The sequence below is a fragment of the Seriola lalandi genome, unplaced genomic scaffold, assembly GCF_002814215.2.
Source record: "Seriola lalandi dorsalis isolate HSWRI2012SDOR001 ecotype SW California unplaced genomic scaffold, Sedor1 jcf7180002054682, whole genome shotgun sequence".
Lineage (NCBI taxonomy): Eukaryota > Metazoa > Chordata > Actinopteri > Carangiformes > Carangidae > Seriola > Seriola lalandi.
In genome coordinates this window covers 2282185-2307242 of record NW_019525235.1, presented here as the reverse complement: position 1 = coordinate 2307242, position 25058 = coordinate 2282185, and the positions used below count along the sequence as shown (strand labels likewise).

The 25058-nt window shown below is 42.1% G+C and overlaps 1 protein-coding gene across 1 annotated transcript in view; it reads right to left on the bottom strand.

Annotated features, from left to right (window-relative positions):
* The window catches only part of tmem266 (transmembrane protein 266), a 36353-nt gene that overhangs the window by 7235 nt on the left and 4060 nt on the right, over positions 1-25058 (bottom strand). The window contains exons 2-9 of the mRNA XM_023422510.2: positions 23444-23921; positions 21849-21957; positions 15850-16038; positions 5299-5453; positions 3931-4004; positions 2876-2932; positions 2557-2695; positions 1654-1769 (exon numbers count right to left, since the gene is read on the bottom strand). Coding sequence (XP_023278278.1) covers positions 1654-1769; positions 2557-2695; positions 2876-2932; positions 3931-4004; positions 5299-5453; positions 15850-16038; positions 21849-21862 — 744 coding nt within the window. The 5' untranslated portion in view covers positions 21863-21957; positions 23444-23921. The remainder of the gene's footprint in view (positions 1-1653; positions 1770-2556; positions 2696-2875; positions 2933-3930; positions 4005-5298; positions 5454-15849; positions 16039-21848; positions 21958-23443; positions 23922-25058) is intronic.

Here is a 25058-nt window from a genome sequence, read left to right as displayed (position 1 = left end):
CCATTTTAATGCATTAATATACAATGACGTTTTTTGTCATTTTTATGCCTTACTATACTATGGCGTTTTTATGACTTACTATAATATGAAATTTTTTTAAGCCTTACTATACTATGAGGTTTTTTGAATTTTAATGCATTAATATACAATGACGTTTTTCGACGTTTCTTTTCCTTATTATACTATGACCTTTTATGCCTTACTATACCATGATGTTTTTTTCCATTTTAATGCATTAATATACAATGACGTTTTTTGACGTTGTTTTTCCTTATTATACTATGACGTTTTTTGAATTTCAATGGATTAATATACAATGACGTTTTTTGACGTTTTATGCCTTACTATACTATGGCGTTTTTATGACTTACTATACCATCATGTTTTATGACCTACTATAGTGTGGCGTTTTTATGTTTTACTATAATAAGACTTTTCTTTAAGCCGTACTATATTATGATGTTTTTTATTACCTACTATACTATGATGTTGTTTATAAGCTTGTATATGGAGGTTATTGTGCATTTTATCACTAAAGCATGAAACTTTCTCCAGTGTTACTATAAACTATTAAGTTTTTTTTCAGATGTTGAGCCATTCCAGATGTGACCTCTGGGACAGGGCAGAGCCCCCTGGAGTAATGAGTGTGGTCCAGACCAAACTAGCATGCTAGCTTCTGATGAGAATGTTTGCTAATGTGCTAGCTAGTCATGTAATTCTATAGAACACACAGCAGAAGTTGTCAGTGTTTTTCATAAGCTATAGCTACCTTAAAACCTGGAAATGGTGGGGTTGCAGTCCCCCTGCAAAATCTGTGCTCTAAGCAAAATTATGATACATGGCCACAGCAGCAAATACGCATCTGTCTGCAGTTTTGGCAAATGTATGAACGATAATAATGGAGAAATGGGGCAAAAACTGGAAAAAATGACTTCCCAAGGTCACCAGAGGTCAGATACAAATTGCATCTATGTCTGAAATATAACTTTGGGGTATGTAGATTATATTCTGAAAATTTCATGTTTTAGTCATAAAATGCACAATTGTTTTGCCTACCTTCCCCACTAAATGGGAGAATTGGATAAAACTGTTATTCTCCGTTAAGAAATTCAGTGTAAATACACACAGGCATTTTTAGGACACTATCTACATACTGTATGTTCTTTGCTAATATGCCATCCAACTATGTCCAAACATTTTATTTGCATTTCATGCCTGTGGTTTCAGGAGTTGGCTGTATTGCTTGCATCATAGCTAACCTTTACATACACAGTACAGTGTGCATATGCCAAACTGCACATTCCAGTCTCTCTAATAGTTGCAATATGACTCTCAGACATACAGTAGACATTTCTGAGCACTTAGTGGATGCACTTGAAGCTACACTAGATTATTAAATTGTGTAAAGGTGAATAGATTGCTTTGAGATAATGCACAGTACTGGTTATCTGATATCCCCAAGACTGTTGAAAAAATCTAGTGATAATATTAGATGAATTTTGTAGACATCTTTTATGCCTTTTTGAGAAGAGATTTTATTTTATTCTTTCCTTGTATAGTGTTTTGCTGCCCTCTGCTGGTCGAATAGAGAAAAAATAAATAATGTGTGGACTGTAAGTACGTAGGAGATATGAGACGGATGAGAGGACATACGGCCTGTTCCTGGCAGATCTGAGTGAGACGGTCAAGCTGTTCCTCCCTCAACGCCTTTGCCTTCTCATACTGCTGGATCTCCAGCTCCATCTCCACCTTCACTTGCAGCACATAGGCTAGAACAACAGGGTAAAGGATAGTGAGTTTTCCTTCAAAAGACCAGCTTAATTTAAACTAAATACTACATTGATTAATAAATTCCTCCTAAAGATCCAAAAGTGGATCTTTCATACGCTGTTAGCCACAGTTTTGTTGAAATAAAAACTTGCATATTGTCCACACTTACTGGCTCAGGATCTGCAACCAACATGCTGTACACAAGGTGGACAAAGTGACATCGCTATGATCCTGAAAACAACGGCACCTCTGTGAGACTTCAGTCATGTTGAACTTTTTGTTGAGGTTGTGTCAGAAAAGGTGCTCATGTTTGTTTGTGGTGTAGTTGTATTGGATTGTGTTTTAATGTGTTAACATAACATCTTTTGAGGAGCTAGTGCTGGAGGTGATAGCTCACACTAACCAATCATCCCTTTGAACATGTACTGTATTATATTCAGAAACCACCAGGGGGAGCAACATTGTTAAAGAAAAGCATTCTTCCCAATAAATGTAATGCTCAGTATGCACCTATATGATAAAATCCTTTTTCATGTAGCAGCTATTGTGTGAGCATTGAAACCACAGGTCCATTACAACAAATGATGTGCTACCATCATTTCTGGTGAAAAATTATTTTAAAAAAAAGGAGGAAACAATAACTGAGCAAACAACCTCAAGATTGAATGTAACCAACACCGCAGAGAGCACACTGCAGTATCCGTCTGTCTCCTGTGTCCTGTCCTTTACCTGACAGTAAAGGACAGGACTCAGGGGACAGCAGCCCCCAGCCCCTCCCAGCCTCACCATCAATGATCCTCTTGACCCTCCAGATGCGCAGTGTGATGATGAGACCGATAGCGTCCCAGGGGCTGCTGGGGCCGTTGGCCACTGTGGAGGCCACCATGGGGGCCAGAGAGAGGACGATGACAGCTCCATCAAACACCTGATAAAATACACACACACACACACACACACACACACACACACACACACACACACACACACACACACACTGTTGTGTCTGTAGTTTCCACAGTATCCATATTGAGGTATGACATTGAGGGAATGACACTGCAGTGAAAGGGGCCCCGAGTCAGGACTAATGGGACCCATGGGAGCTTACCTCTACTTTGTTCTCTATGTAATCCCATATCCCCAACACCACGATCCTGAACACCGTCTGAGACAGACAGGGGGACAGAGATGGAGCCAGAGAGCAGGTTACACACAGGGTAAGATGGAAGAAAAACAAGGACAGCTAAACTGAGACAGACTGGATGATGGAGCATGTTGGGTAGTTAATAGCATTTGCAGTTGCAATTCAGATTCCTTTCGTCCCTCCCTTGGTAATTCATCAATGACATCATATTCATACACATCACAAGGCCGCACGATAGGATTTCATCAAAACAATTAGAGACACCACATTTAGCTCCTTCTGCTGACACAGCAGGGGCTGTAGAGGGCAAACAACTCTCCCTCTCTTTCTCTCTGTTCCTCCTCTACCATCCCCTAACCCCCCCCCCCCCCCCCCCCCCCCCCCCATCTTCATTTCAGATAGTCAAGGTTGCACTGGAGCAGAAACCAGCCTCCCTGCTGTTTCCACTGCTTCAACGTGGCACTAAGGGTTTGCTTATATTGATAAGGAAAACTCCAGCATCATAAAAAAAAAAAAGAAAAAAAAAGTTATCAAGTGATCAAGTGTAGGGAACTAAGACAAATGCAGCTGGCTGTAAAGAGAATGGTAATCGATACGGCACACCTGAGGCCGTGAAATTATTTAAAACTAGTCGCACAGAAAAGCTCCATGTGCATTTTAAAGTGTTTGTGCTGCGGATCAATCGAATAACCCGAGAGGGACCAAGCGCGTCAGCTTTAACAGCAGCAGTTACGTAAGTCTCAAAATACTGACGTATATCTTTGTTGTATGATTTTTAATCTTTCCATTAGGTCCACCATCAACGCAGCTGTACACAAGTTCACCTCCGCTAATCAGAATCTAATCATGCGGCGACAGAGGGCATGGGGCATTTCAGTGCTGTTAGGATTATAATGAGAATGTGTCGGTGTACTTCACTGGCCCCACATACTGCACGACATAGCATTAATTGAAGGGCCGCTGCATCAGCTGTAAGTGAGACTGTTTTTGTGTTGAGCGGGGGGTCGACAGAGACTCACCTCGGTGAAGAACACGGAGAGGATGGCCAGGCTGATCCAGTGGATGATGCTGGCAAACTGGAATGCATTATTAACTGTAGGGATAAAACAGAATAACTAGTGGGGTTTTTTATTTGTTGTATGTTTGTTTTTTGCTTGTTTCAAACAGCTGTTACCTACTGCTGAACATTGACAAGGTGCAGTAAAGTGGTTTAAATATAGACGCATCCATGTACACACACCTACATAAACGCACAGACAGAGGCATGACGTGGTAGATATGAAGTCACCACATACTGTACATGCATGTGTCTGTATCTTCCTGTCTACTCATCAGGCTATTTGTGGACAAACAGCACTCAGCTGTCATGTGAGGAATTTCTCTTCACACCCCTATGCCACCCTCCACCCCCCATCTGTCTTTGTTTGCCATTTTCAGTGATCTGTCTATCAGTCCATTGATCTTCCTCCAGTCAAACCCCACACTCATCCACCAGCCGACTCTGTTTTGCCTGATTTCTTTGTCTGCTGATCTCCCTTCACGCATTCGTCTCACTTACGCGCCTCTCGTCTTTCAGCCTGTCAGCTCCAGAGGAACAGTAAAGGTACTATATGTGTTCTCCAGGCAGCTCTCTGACCTCAAACAGGTCACAACCCCTGACCCTCTGCTTATGATTGATGAGGCCGATCCACCCGGCCAGATGATTAGGACGAAGGCGATACTGGGGTGACATGGGTCACAACTGTTAACTGTGGAATAGTAAGAGGAGGGTTATATTCCCCTGGCCATGATTGATCAGCGCCTAAGGTCCCAGAATAGATCATTGGTGACACAGACTCATTATACAGTAGATGTATAAGACCATGTTAGCAGCTAGTGTTTACATTCTTCTGCACATGATTACATACCTGTTGCACATTGATTTATCTTCTTTCACCCACAAATACTGTCCTTGTTGTTGCTCATTTACAGCATCATGGGAAATGGTGCCTGTCCTTAATTAAAGGTGCACCTTTACCCACCAACTTTTTCCACAACCAATTCTTGTAACACTGTTGAGAAAAAGTTTCTATATATGTCTGCCATTTACTCTACTGTAACCTTTATGAGTGCGTGATCTTCCTTGCAGCTTAGCTTTTGTGCTAATTAAGGTCTACTTTGTGTGAGGTCTTTATTTGAGTCGATACATTGGCCCAGTGCCTTTGTGCAACAATTTGTAAACCATTGTGCTGAGCAGTCCACTTTTCTCCCCCTATAAGAACACTACTGCCGGCCAAGACTGTAAACAATGAGCATAACAAACCACCTCACCAATATTTTAGCCAAAAAAACCACAACCATATCATATTGATAATCTCAGCAGACGTCACATTGTTGCTAGTACTCACACTGCAACAGCTTGATGTCTATGAGCAGCTCCAGCGTCAGCAGCAGCACCACCAGGATGACGCAGGCCACCAGGAAACAGTTGAAGCCCGCCGACAGCAGACAGACTTGCCACAGCGCTGCCCTTCTTCCACAGCACGGCTTCAGCCAGTTCGACCTGAGCGGGGGGATGGGGAGAGGGGGTGAGAGACGTAGAAAGGGAGGCGGTTAGAAGAGCTGTGGGTACAAAGATAAATGGTGTGTCTTGTTGTGGTGTTATTTTAAAATGTAATACTGGTAACAGAGAGCAGATCTGACAGCCGGCCTGCGAGGTCAAATCAATAAAACACAAGAAACGTCAGGATACACAAATCGTGAGGTGTATTCAACCTTGACTTGGCTCGGTTTTCAGTCAACGTTCTCCTAAATGATTTTCAGCAGAGGGCACTATTCTGCATACAAATCATACAACTGCAGGAGCGTGAATGCGGAAATTAATTGACACTTAAATTCAATGCAAAGCATAATTGCATAAATTATGCTGGCGATGAGATAATATATTAGCATGAGTTAATTCTATGCATGAATCCAGGGTGTCATTTGCCCCTTTTGCCTTATCTCCTCATTTCTGCGACTGTCCTCTTCTTATTAGAGCCCTCCTGTTAAACCATCATCTGGCAGTGTAGGCCTACTCTACCTACTACAACAGCCATTACGTTGTTTGTGCCTATTTTTGGAAACAGATTACATGACATCTGTTATAATCCATATTCATCTCAGCATCTCAGAACATGCTTGTATACAGTATGTAGCACTAATATATTTAATGCCTGAAATATCAGAGCATCCACAGAGGAGGTGGTAGCTGTTCTGTACTCTCTGTATTACACAAGTATAGCCTCAAAATCAGTAAAGTGTGGTTCCTGAGAGATTACAATCTTGCATGCTTAATTCTCCTCCCTGCTGCCTCACTGGGTGACACGACGGGTCTCGGGGTGGAACTGTGGCTTGCTGACTGGCTGACTGTTTGCCAAACTGGGTGACTGACGTGCTAACAACCTGGCTGGTAATTAACTCACTACCTCTGGATAAGTGACTAGCTAGTTGGCTGGCTGCATGGTATAGCTCTCCCAGCATGACCGTGGGGTTGCATGTGCACCATCTGGAGGATTCAGTCTCACACAGCCAAAAAGATCATTGCTTAACTGAATGACAATGCCTTCATCTGATTTTTCCATGACAGTGTTTGTACCTGCTGAGAGAACATCAGAGTGAAGGGATGAGAGATAAATCTGGATCATTCATAATTCTTATTCCTAGAACTGGTGCGTTATACGCGCTGTCATTCCTACTAGTGGTTTAGCAGCTACAGCTTATACATATCCCTCCACATTGCAATATATTTTCCATCAGTTTGGAGTGTCCCGGTGTGCTTGTTCCTTGTCCAGGAGCATTGAGCCTGAGGATGCGAGTGTCAGACCTGCCTTAAATCCATTCCTACTCTTTGCTTCAAAGTCCTCCAATCAGAGACTGTGACTGACTGAGACTCCTGAGGATTTATGGTCAATAAATAATGACAAATCTCCAGGAGGCACACAGGGCTTCCCCTTCCTGTCACAGCTTTGCATTCCACACACACTACTCAGATGTACTCTTAGAAAACCAGATGATAAAAAAGAGAGGTGCGTGTGTGAGCATGGTGAGTGTGTGTGTGTGTGTGTGTGTGTGTGTGTGTGTGTGTGGTGGGGGTGGGGGGTGGCGTGGCGGCTAGGTGCTGTCCTTTCTCAGATGCAACACTGAGAAAGGCAGAATGTTCCTTAGCAGAAAATAGCAGCGATCCGTTGTCACCTGTCCCCCATAGGAGGAAAGCTACAGGCAATATCTGTCAGAGGACAAGGGAGGATGCAATTTATTCTACTCTCCCTCTTGCCTCAGCTCAGAATGAAGGCGGCAAACACAGAGAGAGGAAGCGGGGTGCAGCCGGTTCAAAGGCATTGGGACTCATCCAAAAGTGAACTGGAGAGAGAGCCAGAGAGGAAGGGGGGAGAGTTGGAGAAGAAAGAATGAGAAGGAAAGAACAGAAGAAGATCCTGATTGAGTTAAAGATTAATTCCGGCTTTTTATAACTTGAATTTTATTTGTCTGAGTTTGGCCATCATGGTAACGATAGCACCGTTCCTAGAAAGTTAATTGCTCAAATTTATGAATGTGGCAATATTGCTTTAAAGAAGTCCAATGGGGAATGCAACATGAGCAGTCAGAAGGTCATATATGTTTTAACAAACCCACAGTTAGCTAAACCTATCTGGAATTAAGGCTGCAACCAATGATTATTTTCTCAAACATTAATGGTCAAAAAATTCAGAAAAATATTATTTTCTGTACCACAACTTGAGGTGTTGAGATGTTTTGTCCAAGCCGCAGTCCAAAACCCAAAGATACTGAGTTCACTATAAAAGAAAAGCAGCTAATCCTCTTGTTTGAGAAACTGGAACTAGAGGATGTTTGGTATTTTTGCTTCAAAAATTAATAATCAAAATAGTTGCTGATGATTATTTTGTCAATTGATTGATTGACAAATTGTTTCACCTGAGAAAAGAAAGGTGAATGGTAAAATTATTATTCAAACTGTCAATTATTATAATCCATCAAAGTTTACTGACTGACTTTCTGGTGCAACTGTGACCTGCTGTTCTTGTGCAATGAGGGGTTAGCATTAACATTTTTGGCATGCTTACTTCTGGTGCTTCAAAAAAGCTGGCTTGTTTATGAGTTGTCTAATGGTCTCCTGTTTCATGGCCAATTGGGCTGCCCTGAAGTGATCCCTGTTTTGAATACCATAACCAATCGGAATCATGGCCAAAACTATAAAAAATAATACCTAAAGTGTAATAAAGTGGAGTTATCCTCTGAAGTGAAAAAGATGGAGGTGATCCATCTAAGTGGTGTCATTTTGCAGGAGTAGCTGAACCTCCGGTGTAGCACAGCTACACATCCTCACCATCCTTCACCAAGGTCAGCAGAGAGGCTGGAGCTCTGCCATGCTGTGTCAATGCTCTCCCAGAGGCTAACTGGTGCACTCAGCCCTCTGCAGCAACCCTCTGTACCAGCCAATGCCAACAGATTAGGAGCTCAACACCTGGGGTGACAAAGAGGTGGTGGAGGGTAATGGTATCATTAGCAGATACCATAGAGACTTTCCCCAGCACCAATCTGTTCCCAAGGAACAATGTCAAACCCCATCTGCCAGTGGAGGAGAGCCAAGGAAAAGAAAAATTTACCTAATGATACGCCTAACACACAGTCACTGGACATTTGTGGACCATTAGTTAAAAAGGCAGAATTTGTGGCACACAATCCAAGAGACACCTCACTTACCTTCAGGATTGAAAATCATGATTTAACTGGTACTGTGTGGAATCATAATTCACTCAGACCTCTCCTATAAGCCAGGCAGAAAAGGTATTAATTTAATAAACCTGTAAAGAAAAACCCTGTCTGGAAGCAGAGTAAATGGCAGTGATGGATTACTCCAAGCTCAGAAACTTAATTTTAGGGAAATCACTTTAAACCTTGAACGCAGAGGACCTGAAGTATTTATGAGGAAGTGAGGCTGCTTCAGTGGTGGAGCAAGCCAAGGATGAAAATCACCTCACACTCTCCCAGGGTCACGGCTGGTTCGAATTGAATGGGCAATATCCCAAGGGTTGGTCATGCACACATATGTGTCTGCACACAAACCATCACTCACACACACACACACACACACACACACACACACACACACACACACACACACACACACACACACACACACACTGTGTTAGGAACATTGTTTGTGGAGGAAATGCAGGGTGGCGTGTGCTGTGGACAGGTTCATAAAGACATCAACAGGCCAGCGGCTGCAGTGGTAACACACTGAGGGAAGATCGAAGTGCGCCCGACAGCAGCGCAGAGCCAGGGGATTAGATCATGAGACAGATCAATAGTGGCCTGAGATGGAAGCGATGGCATGCTGTACATGACACTGGCTGCATGCAGTGGCCCCCTCCCATTGAAACAGAATGGCCAGACAGGACAGAGTGGACAAAGACATCAGGCAGAGTGACTGGCACAGAGGAAAGGTGTCTGGTCGCTTTGCTGGGGCTCATTCACACACACAGGACAGAGCTTTGGCTCCAGCCCCAGCCGAGTAACTCTCACTGAGGTGAGGAGCCTATCACAAAGAGCACCTCTTTTATCCGACTGTCACCTGTGATTGAGACAGGATAAAATACAATGTACACTCATTAAGCACAAGTTAAATGGAAATTAAATCAGAGAGGTGGTGCTCTGTTTGTGTGTGTGTTTGTGAGTTAAGAAATGGAGTGAGAGAGAGCGTGGGGAAGGGCTGAAAGGGGGAAAATTCATTCAGAAGTAATGAGTCTGAAAGACTATCAACTTGTCTGAGGTATTGATTGTAACACACATACACAATCACTCACTCACACACAAACACACACATACACATACACATATACACACACACACACACACACGCACACTCGAACAACTGCAAACACTAACCTCTCCTTCAGAATGTTTGCAAAGGAGAGCCTAAAATAATGTCGCTCTGAACGACTTGCAATGCTGTGCCAGTCCTTTAAATAATTGATTAGAATTCTTGATTGATGTCTTGATTGCACATTTAGTACAGAGCAACATTGCTCTGCACATTAGGCCACAGATCTGTGGTATTTGCCTCACAATTACATTTGCTTCCAAAGCCATTAATCATGCTATGAGAGTTAAAAAAAGCAGTCAATTCTCTACACGGTCAAGGCACAGGTCACTGTGCCTCACAGCCATTTGTTTATTCAAGCACAGACGCAAAGTGTGTTTTTGCTGAAAAAAATCTTTTTTTAATACAGTATGCTGTTGCATTAGTGCATTGTTTCCCAAAAGTTTTGGATTGTGAACCCTTAAGCAGTGTCTACTCGTGCCTTCATCAGAGGTTATGGTCTGCACCAAAGTGCAGCTAGATCGAGTAGTCGGATTTAATTATCAGTTAGTGGACAGAAATTTAATAGGTTAGTTTCACAATTGATCAATTGCTGAAGTGATTTTTTTTCAAGCAAAATAGCCAAACATTTGCTGATTCCAGCTTCTCTAATGTGTTTTGAAGAATTCTTACAGCTTTGAATGGATGATTATGGAGGACATACAGAACTGAACACACACAAATATTATAAAGAAAAATTAAACACGAACATAAATAAATGTTTTCACTCGCATGCCTTTAAATCATCATGTGAACCCTTTATATTTATCGTGGCATCCTGCGGTGGCCTGACCTGCTCTAGTCTACTTGATTATTAGAGTTAAGAAAAAGAGGCTTAAATATTTTTTATTTTCATGGTAAAGAATATTTTGACATACTATGTTCTTTTTCTTGAATCTCTCTGACTGTCAGCAAGAAACATGTGAACACTGAGGAACATCTTTTGAATTGAACGTATCTTCTTCTCTGGTGTGAGGGGACATGTCAGATACTACTCCCACAGCATTTTAAAATGATACTACTTGACGTTGACTTGAAGTTTACTGTCTCCTCTCAATTTCTCTCTCTCTCTGTACCGATAACTACATAGCCCTGTGGTTCCTCCAGTATAAACTTCAGCCAATTCACACCAATCTGCTGAACTCAGCAGGCCCAGGCGGGGGAAAATGAACCACAACTGTGTGCCTGCAGGTGACCGAACAGCAGAGGTGTGAGGACTTCATCCCATTCAGGCTGTTCAAGCTCTACGTCACACTTCCTCCTTAACTTATTTGAAGATGCATTTCTTACTGATATATGCTTTTTTCTTTTTTTTTTTTTACCTGAGAGCTTCTTTTTCCTGAGAAAGCACAGGTGGGGCATGCGCCTCGGATGCATGAGATTCAAAAGACAAAGGGCAACATAACAACTGGCTAAATCCTTTCCTGTGTAACGAATGCTGGGTCATCTGTTATCACGGCCAAAAAAAAAAGAAAAGGAACAGAAGTCTTGAGAGAGGAAAACCAGCTAAGCAATAAATATGCTGAATAAAGTGAAGTTATAATAGATAATCAATGGTACATTTCAGAGTTTGCATGTCTCATCACTATTAATCTCTTCTGGTCTCATACTCGTGCAATTAGCAAACACTTTTGGAGTAAATGAAGAAATAAAATGAAAAGGGCCAAATCGATTACAGGGGCCAGTAAATTTAGTTTTGGACATATACTTACGTTCCATCTGGTTAATAAGTAAACAGTTTTTTAGTCTTTTTGATGAAAATCCACGCAGATTTATTCAAACATGATCAGCTATCATCTCTTCACTCCTAGCATCACCTATGTGGTACAAGATAGCAGAGGGGATTCAGAGCTGGTCTTTGTCGGAGAAATGGGCCACAGATACTGAGCAAATGGAGATGGATGGGGCTCCATGTGCAGAGCAGCAGACAAGCTGTCCCTGATAAATGGGTTTTCACCAGGACACTTGATCTCTCTCGCTCTCAGCCTAAAAAGCAATCTCGCACTTTGCATGTCTGTGAATATTAACAAACCCTCAAACCCTGCACTCAAATGTCATCTATTGTGTCGCACATGGTGCCAGGCAAGAGAGCCAATTTGATGGAGAGGACTGTTCCTCTGTGTGTTTGAAATAGAGTCAGAGGGGGGAGAAAGAGAAATCCTTCTCTCTTTTCAGACATCCATCAACACAGTACAGGTATAGTATGGCTCTTGTTCCAAAGCCCCATGAAATATTGCTGCTGCCAAGACTCATACTAGAGTCTGGCAAGGTCCTTCAGATTTATATTGTACTATTGTACAGTCTAGATTTTTCTTCTAAATATTCCATCTTCCTTCAACCTTGAGCATTATCAACCTAGGTTTGATTATGTGATTGCTGACATAATGCTATATTAATGTACTGTAGTGAAGGACTGAGCGCTATGTTGAGTGATGTAATCAATCTAGGCTGGCCTGGGCATACAATATCATCTTATATCCGACATTTCGCCCAATATCAGCGAGCAACTGTGGCAACATGGCACAGAGTTAATCCCACACTACTGTCCAACGTGGACAGATATGACATCCATCAAATGGAGCCATTTGCTTATGATCTGCAGCCGGCAGCTTTGTCAATGAAAGCATGGAGGAGGGTCGTCTGCTCCATTCCTCCCTCCATCCTTCTCTTTATCCCCACTGCCTCCACTCTCCTCCAGTCAAAGCGGCAGGTTGACCCATATGAACCATCTGTCATTTCTGCTGTGCCTCACACCTCTCAGTCTTTCCCCCGGAGATCAACAGCATATGCTACTGCCGCTGTGGACAGCAAGCTGATCTGGGGATGACAGTGCAGGATGCGCAGCTCGGGGTCCACAGACCGGGGCCAGGCAGGGAGATGCTCGCCAGGAGCCCGGCCTTGAGGTCACGAAGGTCACGAGTAGAAGAAAATGTCAATACAATACAAGTGTCCGATAAAAAAAAAAAAAAAAGAGTTTTCCAATTATTTCAAATGGCTGATCCAAAAAGTCATCTGAGATGTGAATGCTGTGATCTTCTATAAAGAGTCTAGACCTGCTCTGTTTGGAAAGTGCCTTGAGATAACTTATGTAGTGAATTGGCGCTATACAAATAAAAATTGACTTCACTTGACTTGACTACGACATATGGTAAATCATTCTGAAATTATTGTAGATGGATAGAGACACACGTCCAAAACTAATTTTAATGTAGGCAAATTCAAATAACCTTAGATTAAAAAAAAATTTCAACAGTCAATTTGTAAATGCTTTTCATGCACACAACCAGCTGTTGTAACCTATACTATTTACACATGCACGTCTATTGAACACCTGCTTATTCCCTATTAGGCATGGATTGCTGCAAGGCTTGTTAACTCAATGAAAATAAATGTAACAAAGCATGCACCTTGGTCATTTAAAAAAAAAAAAAGAAAAGAAAAAGATATTCTGTTGTTATCAAAAAAAGAAATAAAAAGTGTAGATGTCAAATTACACCACCCTCATCTTGGACTTTCTACCAAGTTCTGGAGAAGATGGCGCTGCCAAAATCTATTAATAATTCCATCCAACTCACCACTGCACAGAATCTGCAAGTACTGCGTGTGCCCCTTGTAGTCCGCAAGAACATCCACCTCCTACATGCATCGCCCACGTCTCCTGTTAAAGAGCCATGAGAAGCTGCCATGCAAGACTAAATGCGCTTCTCTGGTGTGTATTCTTCTGCTCTTTTTTTTCCTCCACAGCCATATGGAACAAAACAAAAACCAAGGTCTCATCATCAAAGATTTAGACTCAGTTCACAAGTAATGATCCCTTTCTTTTCCCATCTCTGACCACTCGTATAAAGCTATTCCAGTGACCTTTACGCTTTACATTACACCACTTATCCACAACAAGAAATCAAGATAAACTTTCCAAACTGAACAACAGTAATTTCTATGATCAAACTGAAATTAGACTACATCTGTTCATTGACCAACTACCACAGGATATAATCACATCCAGACATCCAAAGAACATGACTAAGATATAAAGGCATCTCAGGAATGTAAGTCATAGTAGTTCGTTTTGCGAACTGTCCTGCTAATCAACGAAATCAAAGCAACACCTGTAGCGAAGAAATGAAAGTGGGTTTATAATTCGCTGCACAATCACAGTATGTAGAGGAGTTTCCATGAACATAAATTACAACAAACAAGAGAAAAAATTGGTTTACAGATCAGCCAGCTCACTGCTCTGCCATCAGGGCCTATGGTAGTGTTGATTAATTTAAAATCTTGCAGCACACAACACATCTCACCTTTGTGTCATTCCTCTGATGTTACACACACACACACACATGCACACACACACACAGACAAAGGTAGCCAGAACCTGTGATGACGAGCTAGCTCTGTTGATTTTCCCAGGAGCACTTCCAAACAACGAATGTGTGTATGTAATTACGATGACAGGTAAGTCTTGGAATGTCTCTGACCTGAAAATCAGGAATTTCAATCTAAAAAAGGCTCATTGAACATAATGTAACACTCACATGGATGACAGACAGCTCACTGTTTTCACTACTGTATGGCTTCCCACAAGAAGGTGTTTCTCTGATCAAAATGAATGACCCCTGCTTTTAAAAATAACAAATATTTACATTCCTGCCTTGATAAATCCAACATAGACACGTCTTGGCAATGTATGATTTTTCCACTGCACAATGCCAAATCCCAGGGGACCAGGGTGTCATATGGTGCCATATGAGAGTGCCCACTGTGATGATAATGTTACTGGGCTGCCAGATCCTGCCCTCTGCTGTGACATTGCTATGTGCGTGTTTTCTGTCCTTTGTGTGTGCAAGAGAGAGTGAGAAAGATATGAGGTAGGATGAGAGATTGGGTGTCTGGGACAGGACCCATCTGTCCCTGCCCTCCGTCCCACAGAGACATCGGCCCGGACCAGGCCAGACCAGGCAAGGTCCAGCCGGACGCGGTCAGCTGACATACCAGGGCTTGGATGGCAAAATGCCGGATGCTCTAATTAAGCTTATGCTGTTTGTCGACTTTCTCTGCAGGGAAGCCAGCATCGCAGCAAGCCAAAGGGTTGTGAGTCACGCTTCCTGAGTGGAGAGCCATGGACACTTGCTACAGGGGTGCTCTAGGAGGGGTGTGTCCTGTCCTGAGAGTACCGGGCCTGCAGCATGGCGATATGGTGATAAGAAAACAACACGAACCCAGGACAAGCAGGCCTTGTGGACAGAAACAGCACCGCCACAAGGCTTTGACATTTCAGGAAAGCGATGGTGCTAACAACACTCTTTGTTTTCTGCCAGAAATCGACATTATGAACAGAAGCCTGTCTGGTAGCGAGAAATTGCTGTGTCATTGAGCTGAAATGAACACATCAGTAGAGACATTGTCCATTTAAAATGGTGACACTAATAAATTCATCGCCAAATATCCTCGACTCCTGGACTCTAATATAAAATGAGGGGTGATTCAATATGCCAAGTGTAATTACCATGTGCAATAACGAGCAATAGAGAGAGTGACGGCAGAGCTTTTCTCTGCCGGGGTAGATTATAGATTGTAGTAATTGCAATTCTGCCTTAATTATGGATGTAGCACTTTCACACAACAAGCAGAGACAATGTTTCAGACACCATATCTCCAGTATCTTCTTAGCTGTGGCGGCCAACATCAATCAATATATAATTACATCTTGGGCTTTTTAGTATACAAATTAATTATAGAAAGATTTCATTGATAATCATACAACTAATTTGTTTCCAGCTCCCTCAAAATGTAGGATGTTTGATACCCTTCAAACGATGAAAATTAAAGTGTTCAGTTTCATGTAGTTTCAGAACCAAATCATGAGCATCTTTGAACACGGTGACTCTTTGTCTTCATGACCGCACTGAAGTTGCTGTTTCAGAGTAGCCTAACTTGTCGTGAGTGCTTACTATAAGCAGAATCATCTGTAGAGATTGTTTGACTGGCTGTGTTCAAACTGTCGGGCGTGTTGGAGTTCATTTATGGGACGTACCCCTCTCTGTTGTCCTCTTCATCTGGGTTCGAGATGAGCTGGGATCCAGCGAGGGATATGTCCAGGGCGGCCAAAGGCAAGTCTCTGTAGGCGAAGCTGACCAGTTGGACAGGGGCCACGCACTGGTTGTCCTCCTCCACCTGCTGGGAGATCACCTCCAGCTCTGAGGCTCCAGCCTGGGGAGGAGCCCTGTGACACACACACACACACACACACACACACACACACACACACACACACACACACACACACACACAAGCAGAGCAACATTAGATTCAAAGAGTGGATGTGTAAACTGCGAGTGTCATGGGTGGTTTAGCATGTCTATCATGTGTTCAGTCTACAGAAAAGGTAGCAGAATTGCAGTGCAAGGTTGTAGGAAAGTGTGCTGCTTATTTGAATTAGGCAATGCACCTACTTGATAAACGCTCCAGGTACCAATGGTGATAACAACTACTGGGACTATGCCTAATTTTGATGAATGAAAACAAAAATGTGCTGTGAAATTCCCAGTTTACAGTTTATACTGGCAACTTCAACAAGGACACAAGGACTGAAAATCAAACTTAAAACTTGCTTGAGATGAATAATCTAGTGTACAATTCGATGTTGTTGGGTTTTTTTTTGCCCATTTGCAAGCAGTGAGGATTTTAAAATCTCTATTACTGCAATCATGCGTTCAAACATCTGATATTTCAGAATCAGCTGCAAAAATGAAAAATTCTGATCAAAACATCTGTTGTTCCTCTCCTGGATCTGATTTTTCAAACACCTAGCACATGAATTCAATGTATCAGAGTGGCCATTAAAAGTTGTAAAGTTGATAAAAAAAAAAAATAACAGGAGAGTTGACTGAAGCTTTACCTATATTTCTATCTGATAGAACACTAAATTGAATGGACAACGATGAAAATTGGTATAAAAACCTTTGGCATACTTTAAAAAATGGTTGGGCTAAAACATACAAAACTACCAATACAGCCATGCACTGTAACAGTAGCTGTCACATTTGATAAATGACAATTGTAGAACAAAAGAAAAGGTTGTTTCAGTTGTGTTTTTTTTCCTTTTTATTTATCTTCTACATTTTCTCTGTGAGATAAGGGATATTTGACAGAACCCAACAAAGTATCATTTTTCCTGCCAATGAGATCTTAAAATCTAAATACGTAGGGAGGGCTGTGATCCTTCGAGCTCAGCCAATAATGGACAAGGAGAAGTCAACCTGGGAACAGGAGCCTCACACGGCTTGGCAGCCGTCCCAGTGCAGCCAGTGTGGAGACATCAATAACCCCAGTGCTTAACAGTGGAAGAAGGCATTGATTACAAGATACAGGGAACAAAAGCCACTGGGTTGGTAAATTCTACAACCTCTGTGTTGGAGGTGGAACAGAGTGGGAACAAACTGTTAGCGGAAGATCACTGAGCAGACCCACCTTCCTGTTAAATGTTAATGTAAGCAGTCCTGGGAAGGAAAATAGGTCTTTCTTTTTCCTGACTTACTTCTTGACTAATAGCTGTTTAATTGACTCCCTTGAAAGGTAATTTTGTTATTCTCACAGTAAACCCAGGATCGCTTATTTTACTGTATTGTCTTAACATGGAAAATAGGACTATGCAACACAAATACCTCTTATTCTCGTGTCCTCACTATATAAAATGCTTTGCTCTTCCAACCTTTGAATTTCTGATCCTTTGGTTATGTGAGTTGGCCTAGATGTGTTGTTTAGCTTGAGGGTCAAACGCCCATATATTAACATGCTCGCCACAACACACGCCTGCGCCTACCAGTGTTATCTGTGGAGTTGGCACCTCTGACCAACCGCAACAAGGACGCTAATCAGTCATGACAGACACAAACTGTTTAGTGCATCAAAATCACATTTCCAGACAATCACAGCGCAGGCCAGGAGCCATTATGTGCAGAGCCCAGTGGAGTGGCTGGTTGCCATCCTGGGGAGGGAGCGGAGGCTTCCCATCTGAACACTCTGCACCCTTCAACGACGTGGGCAAGGACAGCCAGTAGCATGCTAAAGGCTGGGATCTTTTCAGAGGCATGCATTATTAGCAAACGCCATGAGGAAGCAAAAAGGTTAACATAGTGCATGCATGGCTGGGGGGAAAATCTCGCACCCACAGAGCTAAGGCTTACCATGAAGCTCCTAACAGACCCTATTTGTACAGCCACGTCTTAAGGCTGTGGTTACATGAACTTACTATATCATATTATAGTGCAAAACACTAAAATGAAACTGGTTAGAGCTCAGCTTTTCCAAAATGTCCATCTATTCAATCTAACTGGTAATGTTTATTAAACTTGGCCAAAGATATAATATGTTCTTAGGAATGTATTTATAGTAAGTGTGAATATAAAATATAAATGTGTGTTCTAGTGAGTACAGTAGTTTTAAAATCTAATTGGTGTTTTATGGAGGTCTATTTGCTCCTTGTGTATAATAACTGCAAGGAATTGGCTCCTCCAGAGTAACAGCAATCCATAGTTATCCCCGCAGCATTTTTTTTTTTTTTCACATCACTATAAATCACCATGCAGTGATCAATGGAAACATAAAAATATAATAGCCTGCTGAGATCTCGCCTTTCCAGTTCTAAATCATTGCATAAACAATTTAGTTCTGTTTGTCACGACACAAAAGGCATAATAATTATCCGCCTTAAATACAAAACTAAGAAAATATGGGACCGGTTTTAGATGGTTTCATTGTTAATATTCTCAGTGGTGTGACTCCTCTCATTTGCCTCCAATCTTTTCAATTTATACACCAAATAACACCCACCACACAGAGACACTCCCCAGTAACACTTCTTGGAAATACATACAAGACGGTCTTTTTTCACTTAGACATTTTCAATAGGAACATCTTCTTGGCAAGACTCACTGGTTTCATAGATCTTCAGTTTAAATGAATCTCACTTGTAATCTATTCTAGCCTCAGTTTTCCGGCGCCTTTTGGAAGAAAGGTACTCAAATACCGCTGAAGTCCAATACTGCTGAACTCAACAGAAAGTAAAACTAATTTATATCGTTTTACTCTGAATAATAAAACCAATGCACATAAAGGAGATTCAAATGCTGAGTTAAGATACATCAGAAGGGAATTTGTTTACTTCCAGGGCTGTAGCTGGGGCTGTGTCAAGAGTGAGTCGATTTATAGTGTTAAAACATGTAAAGTTAAGACAAGACTAAGTCCAGTTTGAGGCTAAGACTAAAATAATTCAATCTTTTCCTAATGTCAGGGACATATCAAATGCCTCATGAATGGGATCAAGTTATATTACTTAGTATTTTACATCATACAAATGTTTTCTGGTCTGAGACAAGTTTGAGATGACATCTGCATCCAGCTTTTCTCTGTATTGTATTGGCAGATAATCGTCTTTTGGTTCGAGGGGCAGTTACAGCTGAGTGGGCTTTACTTCAAATTTCATGTAAACCCTGTAGCAGACATGTCCTGTAGCACAGCACTCAACCTTCACCACTCAGGTGTAACTGTATAGCACGGCAGTTCTTATAAAAAGTAAGAGTCAACTTTTCATGGATAAATAATTGTTTATGTGAAGTTAAGTCAAACTAAACATGGAGTATAGCTATTCTATCAAGGTGATAAGGTGTGAGACTGATTCCTGTCACTTCGGATTTTAAATTACCCATTCGGAGCAATAAACTCTCTGCTTCTGTCACTTCAGTGTTTAAAGTTTAAAGTGTTGCCTCAGCATGAACTGGTAATTTGCAGAGGGCATCGGTATCATTGTCATTCTGAGTGCTCACTGCCACAGTATTTCTGGCCAGCTGTCGACATCCCATCCGTTCTGTCTTACCCAGTGAGTTTGTATACGGACACTTGGCTACTCCTCTGCGCACAGCAATTCACTGCTCTGATATCATCAGGAAAGTGGGACCAATGTGCCAAATCACTTATATGGGAACCAGCCAGATTTCCCAGCAGCAGCAGCAGCAGCAGCAGCAGCAGCAGCAGCAGCAGCAGCAGCAGCCCTGCCACGAGCTCCTGACACAGTGGTACATTTGTAAGATCAGATCTTTTAGGCAACGCCTGCTCTTTTGAGGTCCAAGGGGAAATTACAGCATTTGACAATCCTGCCGCATCAATGAGGAGTGAAGCTGTTTTCTTGGTCTTCGGAGTCTTCTCATTACTATTAATAGAGAAACTAGTCCAACTTTTGAATTCATTGTAGAATATCCATCACCTCAGTTAGCGAGCAGAGAAAATGATGTCTGAGACATTAGGATTTACTCTGCAGAGATCCCAACAGCAGCTGCTTGATCTACAAAAGAAGGTGCCAGTGCCTAATGCAGAACAATTCAGCAAAAAAACAAACAAAAAAACCCCAAAAAAACCCAAAAAAACAATGAGTTGCTTTTTACTGTCAATACTTTGCTACTTCCCTACTGGGGCACTCACCCCAAAGTCCATTCATTGCCCCCTGAAGAAGTAAATCTTAAAAAGGAAAAGTAATTTCCTAAACCATCAGGGCAATCTTACAAAGGTCAAAGGGCAAATTTTCCTTGACACTAGTAATAATGCATTCGTTGGGGGGTTTTTATTTTCATTTTTTAAATTCTAAAATCAGAACGATGAGATGAACACAGATGATAGTTCTTTAAGAAGTGAATTATAATAATCAGCAGATTTTATTCTGATGATTCTCTGCAATCATTGTGCCGAGAAATTAAGAGCAGAGCGGCACTGCATCATGTGACACTGAGGTTAGTTACAGTAAATGTTAGCTGACCTGTTTCAAAGCCAGCGGGCTCCTCTGGGTGAGTGGTGTTTGCTCTCTGTGTGCTGAATGATGAAAAAAAAAAAAAGAAAAGCACAAACAGCTCCATACATAGGAGAATAGGAAGAATATGAAGAGCGCTGCCTCATCAGTAAGGCTGTGTAATTTATCTTTTTCAATTTCCTCTTTGCATATGCTGCTATTTAAACGTGAACAATGTACAGACGCCAAAAGATTTTACCTTCTTGTTTATGTGAAATACGTAAGAAAAATCCCTCTGAATTTGTTGTATTTGACCATCTAATATTTTCCCCGTCCTGCTTCCCACTGTTTGTAGAGGGAGGGGAGAGAGAGAGAGAGAGGGAGAGAGAGAGAGAGAGAGAGAGAGAGAGAGAGAGAGAGAGAGAGAGAGAGAGGATTTACAGCAGCATCAAGTCTGGGAGAGCAGGGGTGAAAATAACTCCAAAGACCTTTCTCTGCATGAGAGTTTCCCATCTGTCACTTCACAGAGAGTCACCGGCATTCAGCAGCATTAAATCATGCCTTTGTACTACTAACCAGTCAACACACTCTCTCTGGTTACATTTGTTTTGCACCAACGCTCCTGCTCAAATGGACTTGTAATCAACCATCAGCTGTACTAATCTGCTGCTCTGAGGCCTGGACAGAGATCTCTGGCGGTTGGAAGCAGCATCCTGTGCCTTTAACCAGAAGATGCAGCTGACTGAACCCATTTTGCATTCACCCCTCACTCCACTCCACTCCACTCCACTCCACTCCGCCTCCTCCTACTCCACTCCGTTGCCCTGCTCCCTCCCTTTTTCCCTTCTCTTAGCCCCAACCCTGGCTGGCTGTCATCAGAATGCAGGGCCTGTCTGGAGGACCACACACAAAGTAATTATTAATAAGAGAAGATGACAAGTGAACATCCCTCCTGAATGCTAAGAGATGCCAACAGAGAGTGGGGATGGCCAGCCGCTCTCTCTCTCTCTCTCTCTCTCTCTCTCTCTCTCACTCCCAGAGATGATGGACCTGGCGGAGCTCCACTTTCCCGTTGATCCCCGTTCAAAGTCATTCACAGGAGGACCATGAGAATATGCAGGTCCCATTCTGTTAATCATATCCTACCATGGTGAGATGCCCTTTGCACAAGACTGCGTGTTCATAAATAGAGATTTAAGATTTCACACTCTCGCAGAAATGGTTTCAAACAAGACTCAGGAAGGTGTTATACTTACTGGGGATTGCTCATGTTGAGGTCTTGTTGCTGCAAATAGATGTCCACAATAAATGACCCCAAGTGTGAAATGTGATTTCACCACTGCAGAGACCTGGCTCCTACCACACCTATAGAAAATACAAAAGAACAATGTCAGTACTGCATGAAAAAAACAAAGCAAATCATGGGGCAAAATCTGTCTGCTGAGGGATGCTATAAGATATTATTGATGGCTCCACAACAGCAACTAATAAACCTTGTGAGGATATTGTTTTGCCAAATGCTGTTTCCAAGGTCAAGAATAAACTTCTAATCTCAAAATTGTGAAATATGTGCAGTTGTGTAACACAGATGCATGCACAGTTATCAATGTAGCATCAGTGCTTATGCTTCTCCTGAAGGCACCCTGTCCTCACTTCAGCTCTGTTCAACTATTTTCCTGGGGAGCACTAAACTTTAATGGATTTTAAATCTCCTCCAATATACGCCCCGCTCTGTGAATCAGGGGCTGAGGAACATCACACCTCTTGCATAGCAAGTACAGCAGGATGCTCGCTCTTTGTGCCACAGGATAGAGAGCCATTGATGTCCAAGTCCGTTCAGTGAAAGCCCACTCCAGCTGCTTTGCAGGGAACAGACATGACACGACCAGACAGGAAAGTCACAAGCGCATAACCACTGCTTTAACATGAGACATCCACTTTTACCAAAAAAAATAAATAAATAAAAAAAATTGCAATGTAAGTCTAACACTGGAATCAGCTCAACAAGAAATAAGTTGGGGGGTGGTGGGGGGCAGGGTGTTGACACAGAGACACAGTTGAAAACCTCCAGACATGGAGAGGTGAGGAGTCAGCATTCACAGCCACAGCAGAGTAATGTAGTGAAGCACAGCAGATTAAATGCTACTCAGGATAAATCACCCCAGGTCATTCAAGGGCCGGGAGTGATATTGTTTAACTGCAGCACCCAAATATATGGACTTTAGAATTATACTCAGGAAAAAACTAACAACTGATCCTGGCCATAAGAGATGCAGAAAGTCAAAGAGATCAATGCATTGCCAAAATACTAAACAAGGTGCTTCTCTTTACTGTAAGAAACCTATGTAGATGTGACCAGAAAGGCAAGTGGTAGTCAAAGATGTGTATATTTCTCTCTGGGGGCTATTCACTGCACAGCAAAGTATTTCTGGACGTGAGTAAATCACAGCATCAGAGAGATCGAATTTCACAATCAGCATCTTGACTTGCCACTTATTACTATAAGTACAGTCTACAGTAAGTGCCTCATCAGCGGAGGTGGTTGTCCACAAAGGCAGCAATTTTTTTTTTTACTATTTCATTTCACTAAACAAGCACTGTGGGCTTTTTTTTTAAATTTTTTTTATCCCAGGCTCTCTCTGCATTTAACATAATCAAGATGCATTTGCAATCACTATCCACCAAGTCGTAGCTACATAAACAGTTATGGGGCTGTTAACATTTTCCCACTGTGCTCAGAGGCCATACAGTCTCAGTCTTGTTCTTGCTTAATCCAACACAAACACACTAACTACCCCTGGGCGCTTCAAACCAAGCACTGACTGGAAAAGAAACACAAAGACACACTAACCTCTTGTGTTTTCTTGTTCTACATTGTGTAAAGTGTGGTCGTGACTCCTTTGCCCTCGCAGAGATGATAGTTATATCTCCCTCCTCGCCGATGATGATGATGATGATGGTGATGATGGTGATGATGGTGATGATGATGATCAGCGTGAGGGAAGCTGGGATCTTGCTGTGTGTAGGCTGCGATTCCCCTTAAATTCGCGTTGGCCAAGCACCCGTATCGCCTCTCAGAAGACAGCGCACGACGAAAACGCCTACTCCGGACTGAAAGCACCATCCTTCAGCGGAGACGACGAGGCTGTCACTGAGTCAGGGAGATAACGACATCTTCGGAGGGATGCATAATGTGCTTGCAGGGGCTTCCCCCACAATCACACCAGGGACTCCATGTGCCCGATAATAAGAAGAGGTTCACGACCGGGAGCTGTCCAGGTGCTGAAAACGGGATTCCAGCGGCGACAGATGTGTGACGAGCGACCTTGCTAGATTTGCAAAGCACACACACACAAACACACACAAACACACACACATACATACACATTAACACACAAAAACATGGATGTATGTACTCTATGTTCCTGTTAAGCCATTAGAGCCCTGCAGACGTCCCTCTTTCTATGCCACCCTGGAAGCGTCGACGTAGAAAAACACTCTCGCTTCACTTCACCTCTTGAGCTTCAGAGTTCCTCGCGATAACAACCCACCCGCACGAAAAAAAAGAAAAAAAAAATCACAAATACTCTTACACTGACTTCAAGTCGTTCTGTGGCGCTCAATTGGGAGTTTCTAGTGACTGAGTCCGTTTTATTTAATGCCATTTATAAGTCTGCAGCGTCACCTCAACAGTCCCAGTGTAGATTTAATGAGATATTTGAGCTGTAGCCTAAAAATGTGGCAGAGGAATTAGGCTCCGGAAACACCAAAAAAGGGTAAGTGGGGAAAAGACAACATGTCTGCATTTACAGTGGTATTAAAAAAAAGAAATACTGTACCACTTGATGATAATAAGACAGTCTTTATAAAGTGTTTATAGGTTGTATAATGGGTTTATTAATGATGGATTATTTAATATGCTTAATAGATTAGTTATAGCCAACAATCAATAAAAAGAACCTTTTGGGTTTCCAGGTTTTCAAAAACCCCTTCACCTGGAGCACATCTTTTCTATTGGGTTAGAAAAGTTATATAAATGCTCACTTTATACTTAGCTGTCAAGTCTGCAGTTATAAATGTTAATACATCCACAATTAAGGGTTATTACAATAATTTATCAAGCCTACATCTGTAAATGTTAAGAAGTTGTTCATTTTGGTCCAGGTCCTGGTTCTCCACTAAGTTTTTCCAGAAGGTAAGAGGTCCAACTCTCTCTCTCTCTCTCTCTCTCTCTCTCTCTCTCGAAAGAACCAAGGAGTTTTCTGAAAGATAAAGCAGGTCTCACCCTGAAGGAGGAATAACCAGACAAGGATTTATTTTTCAGCTTGGCCAGACCAAAAGCTGTTCTTATATAACTGCATGTAATTAATCTGTGAAGCATTAGTGTACGATTTACTGCCATTAATATAGTCATTAGTTACAATGATTTATAAAGGGTGCCTTTTTAGAAAGTAGTGTCCTCATTA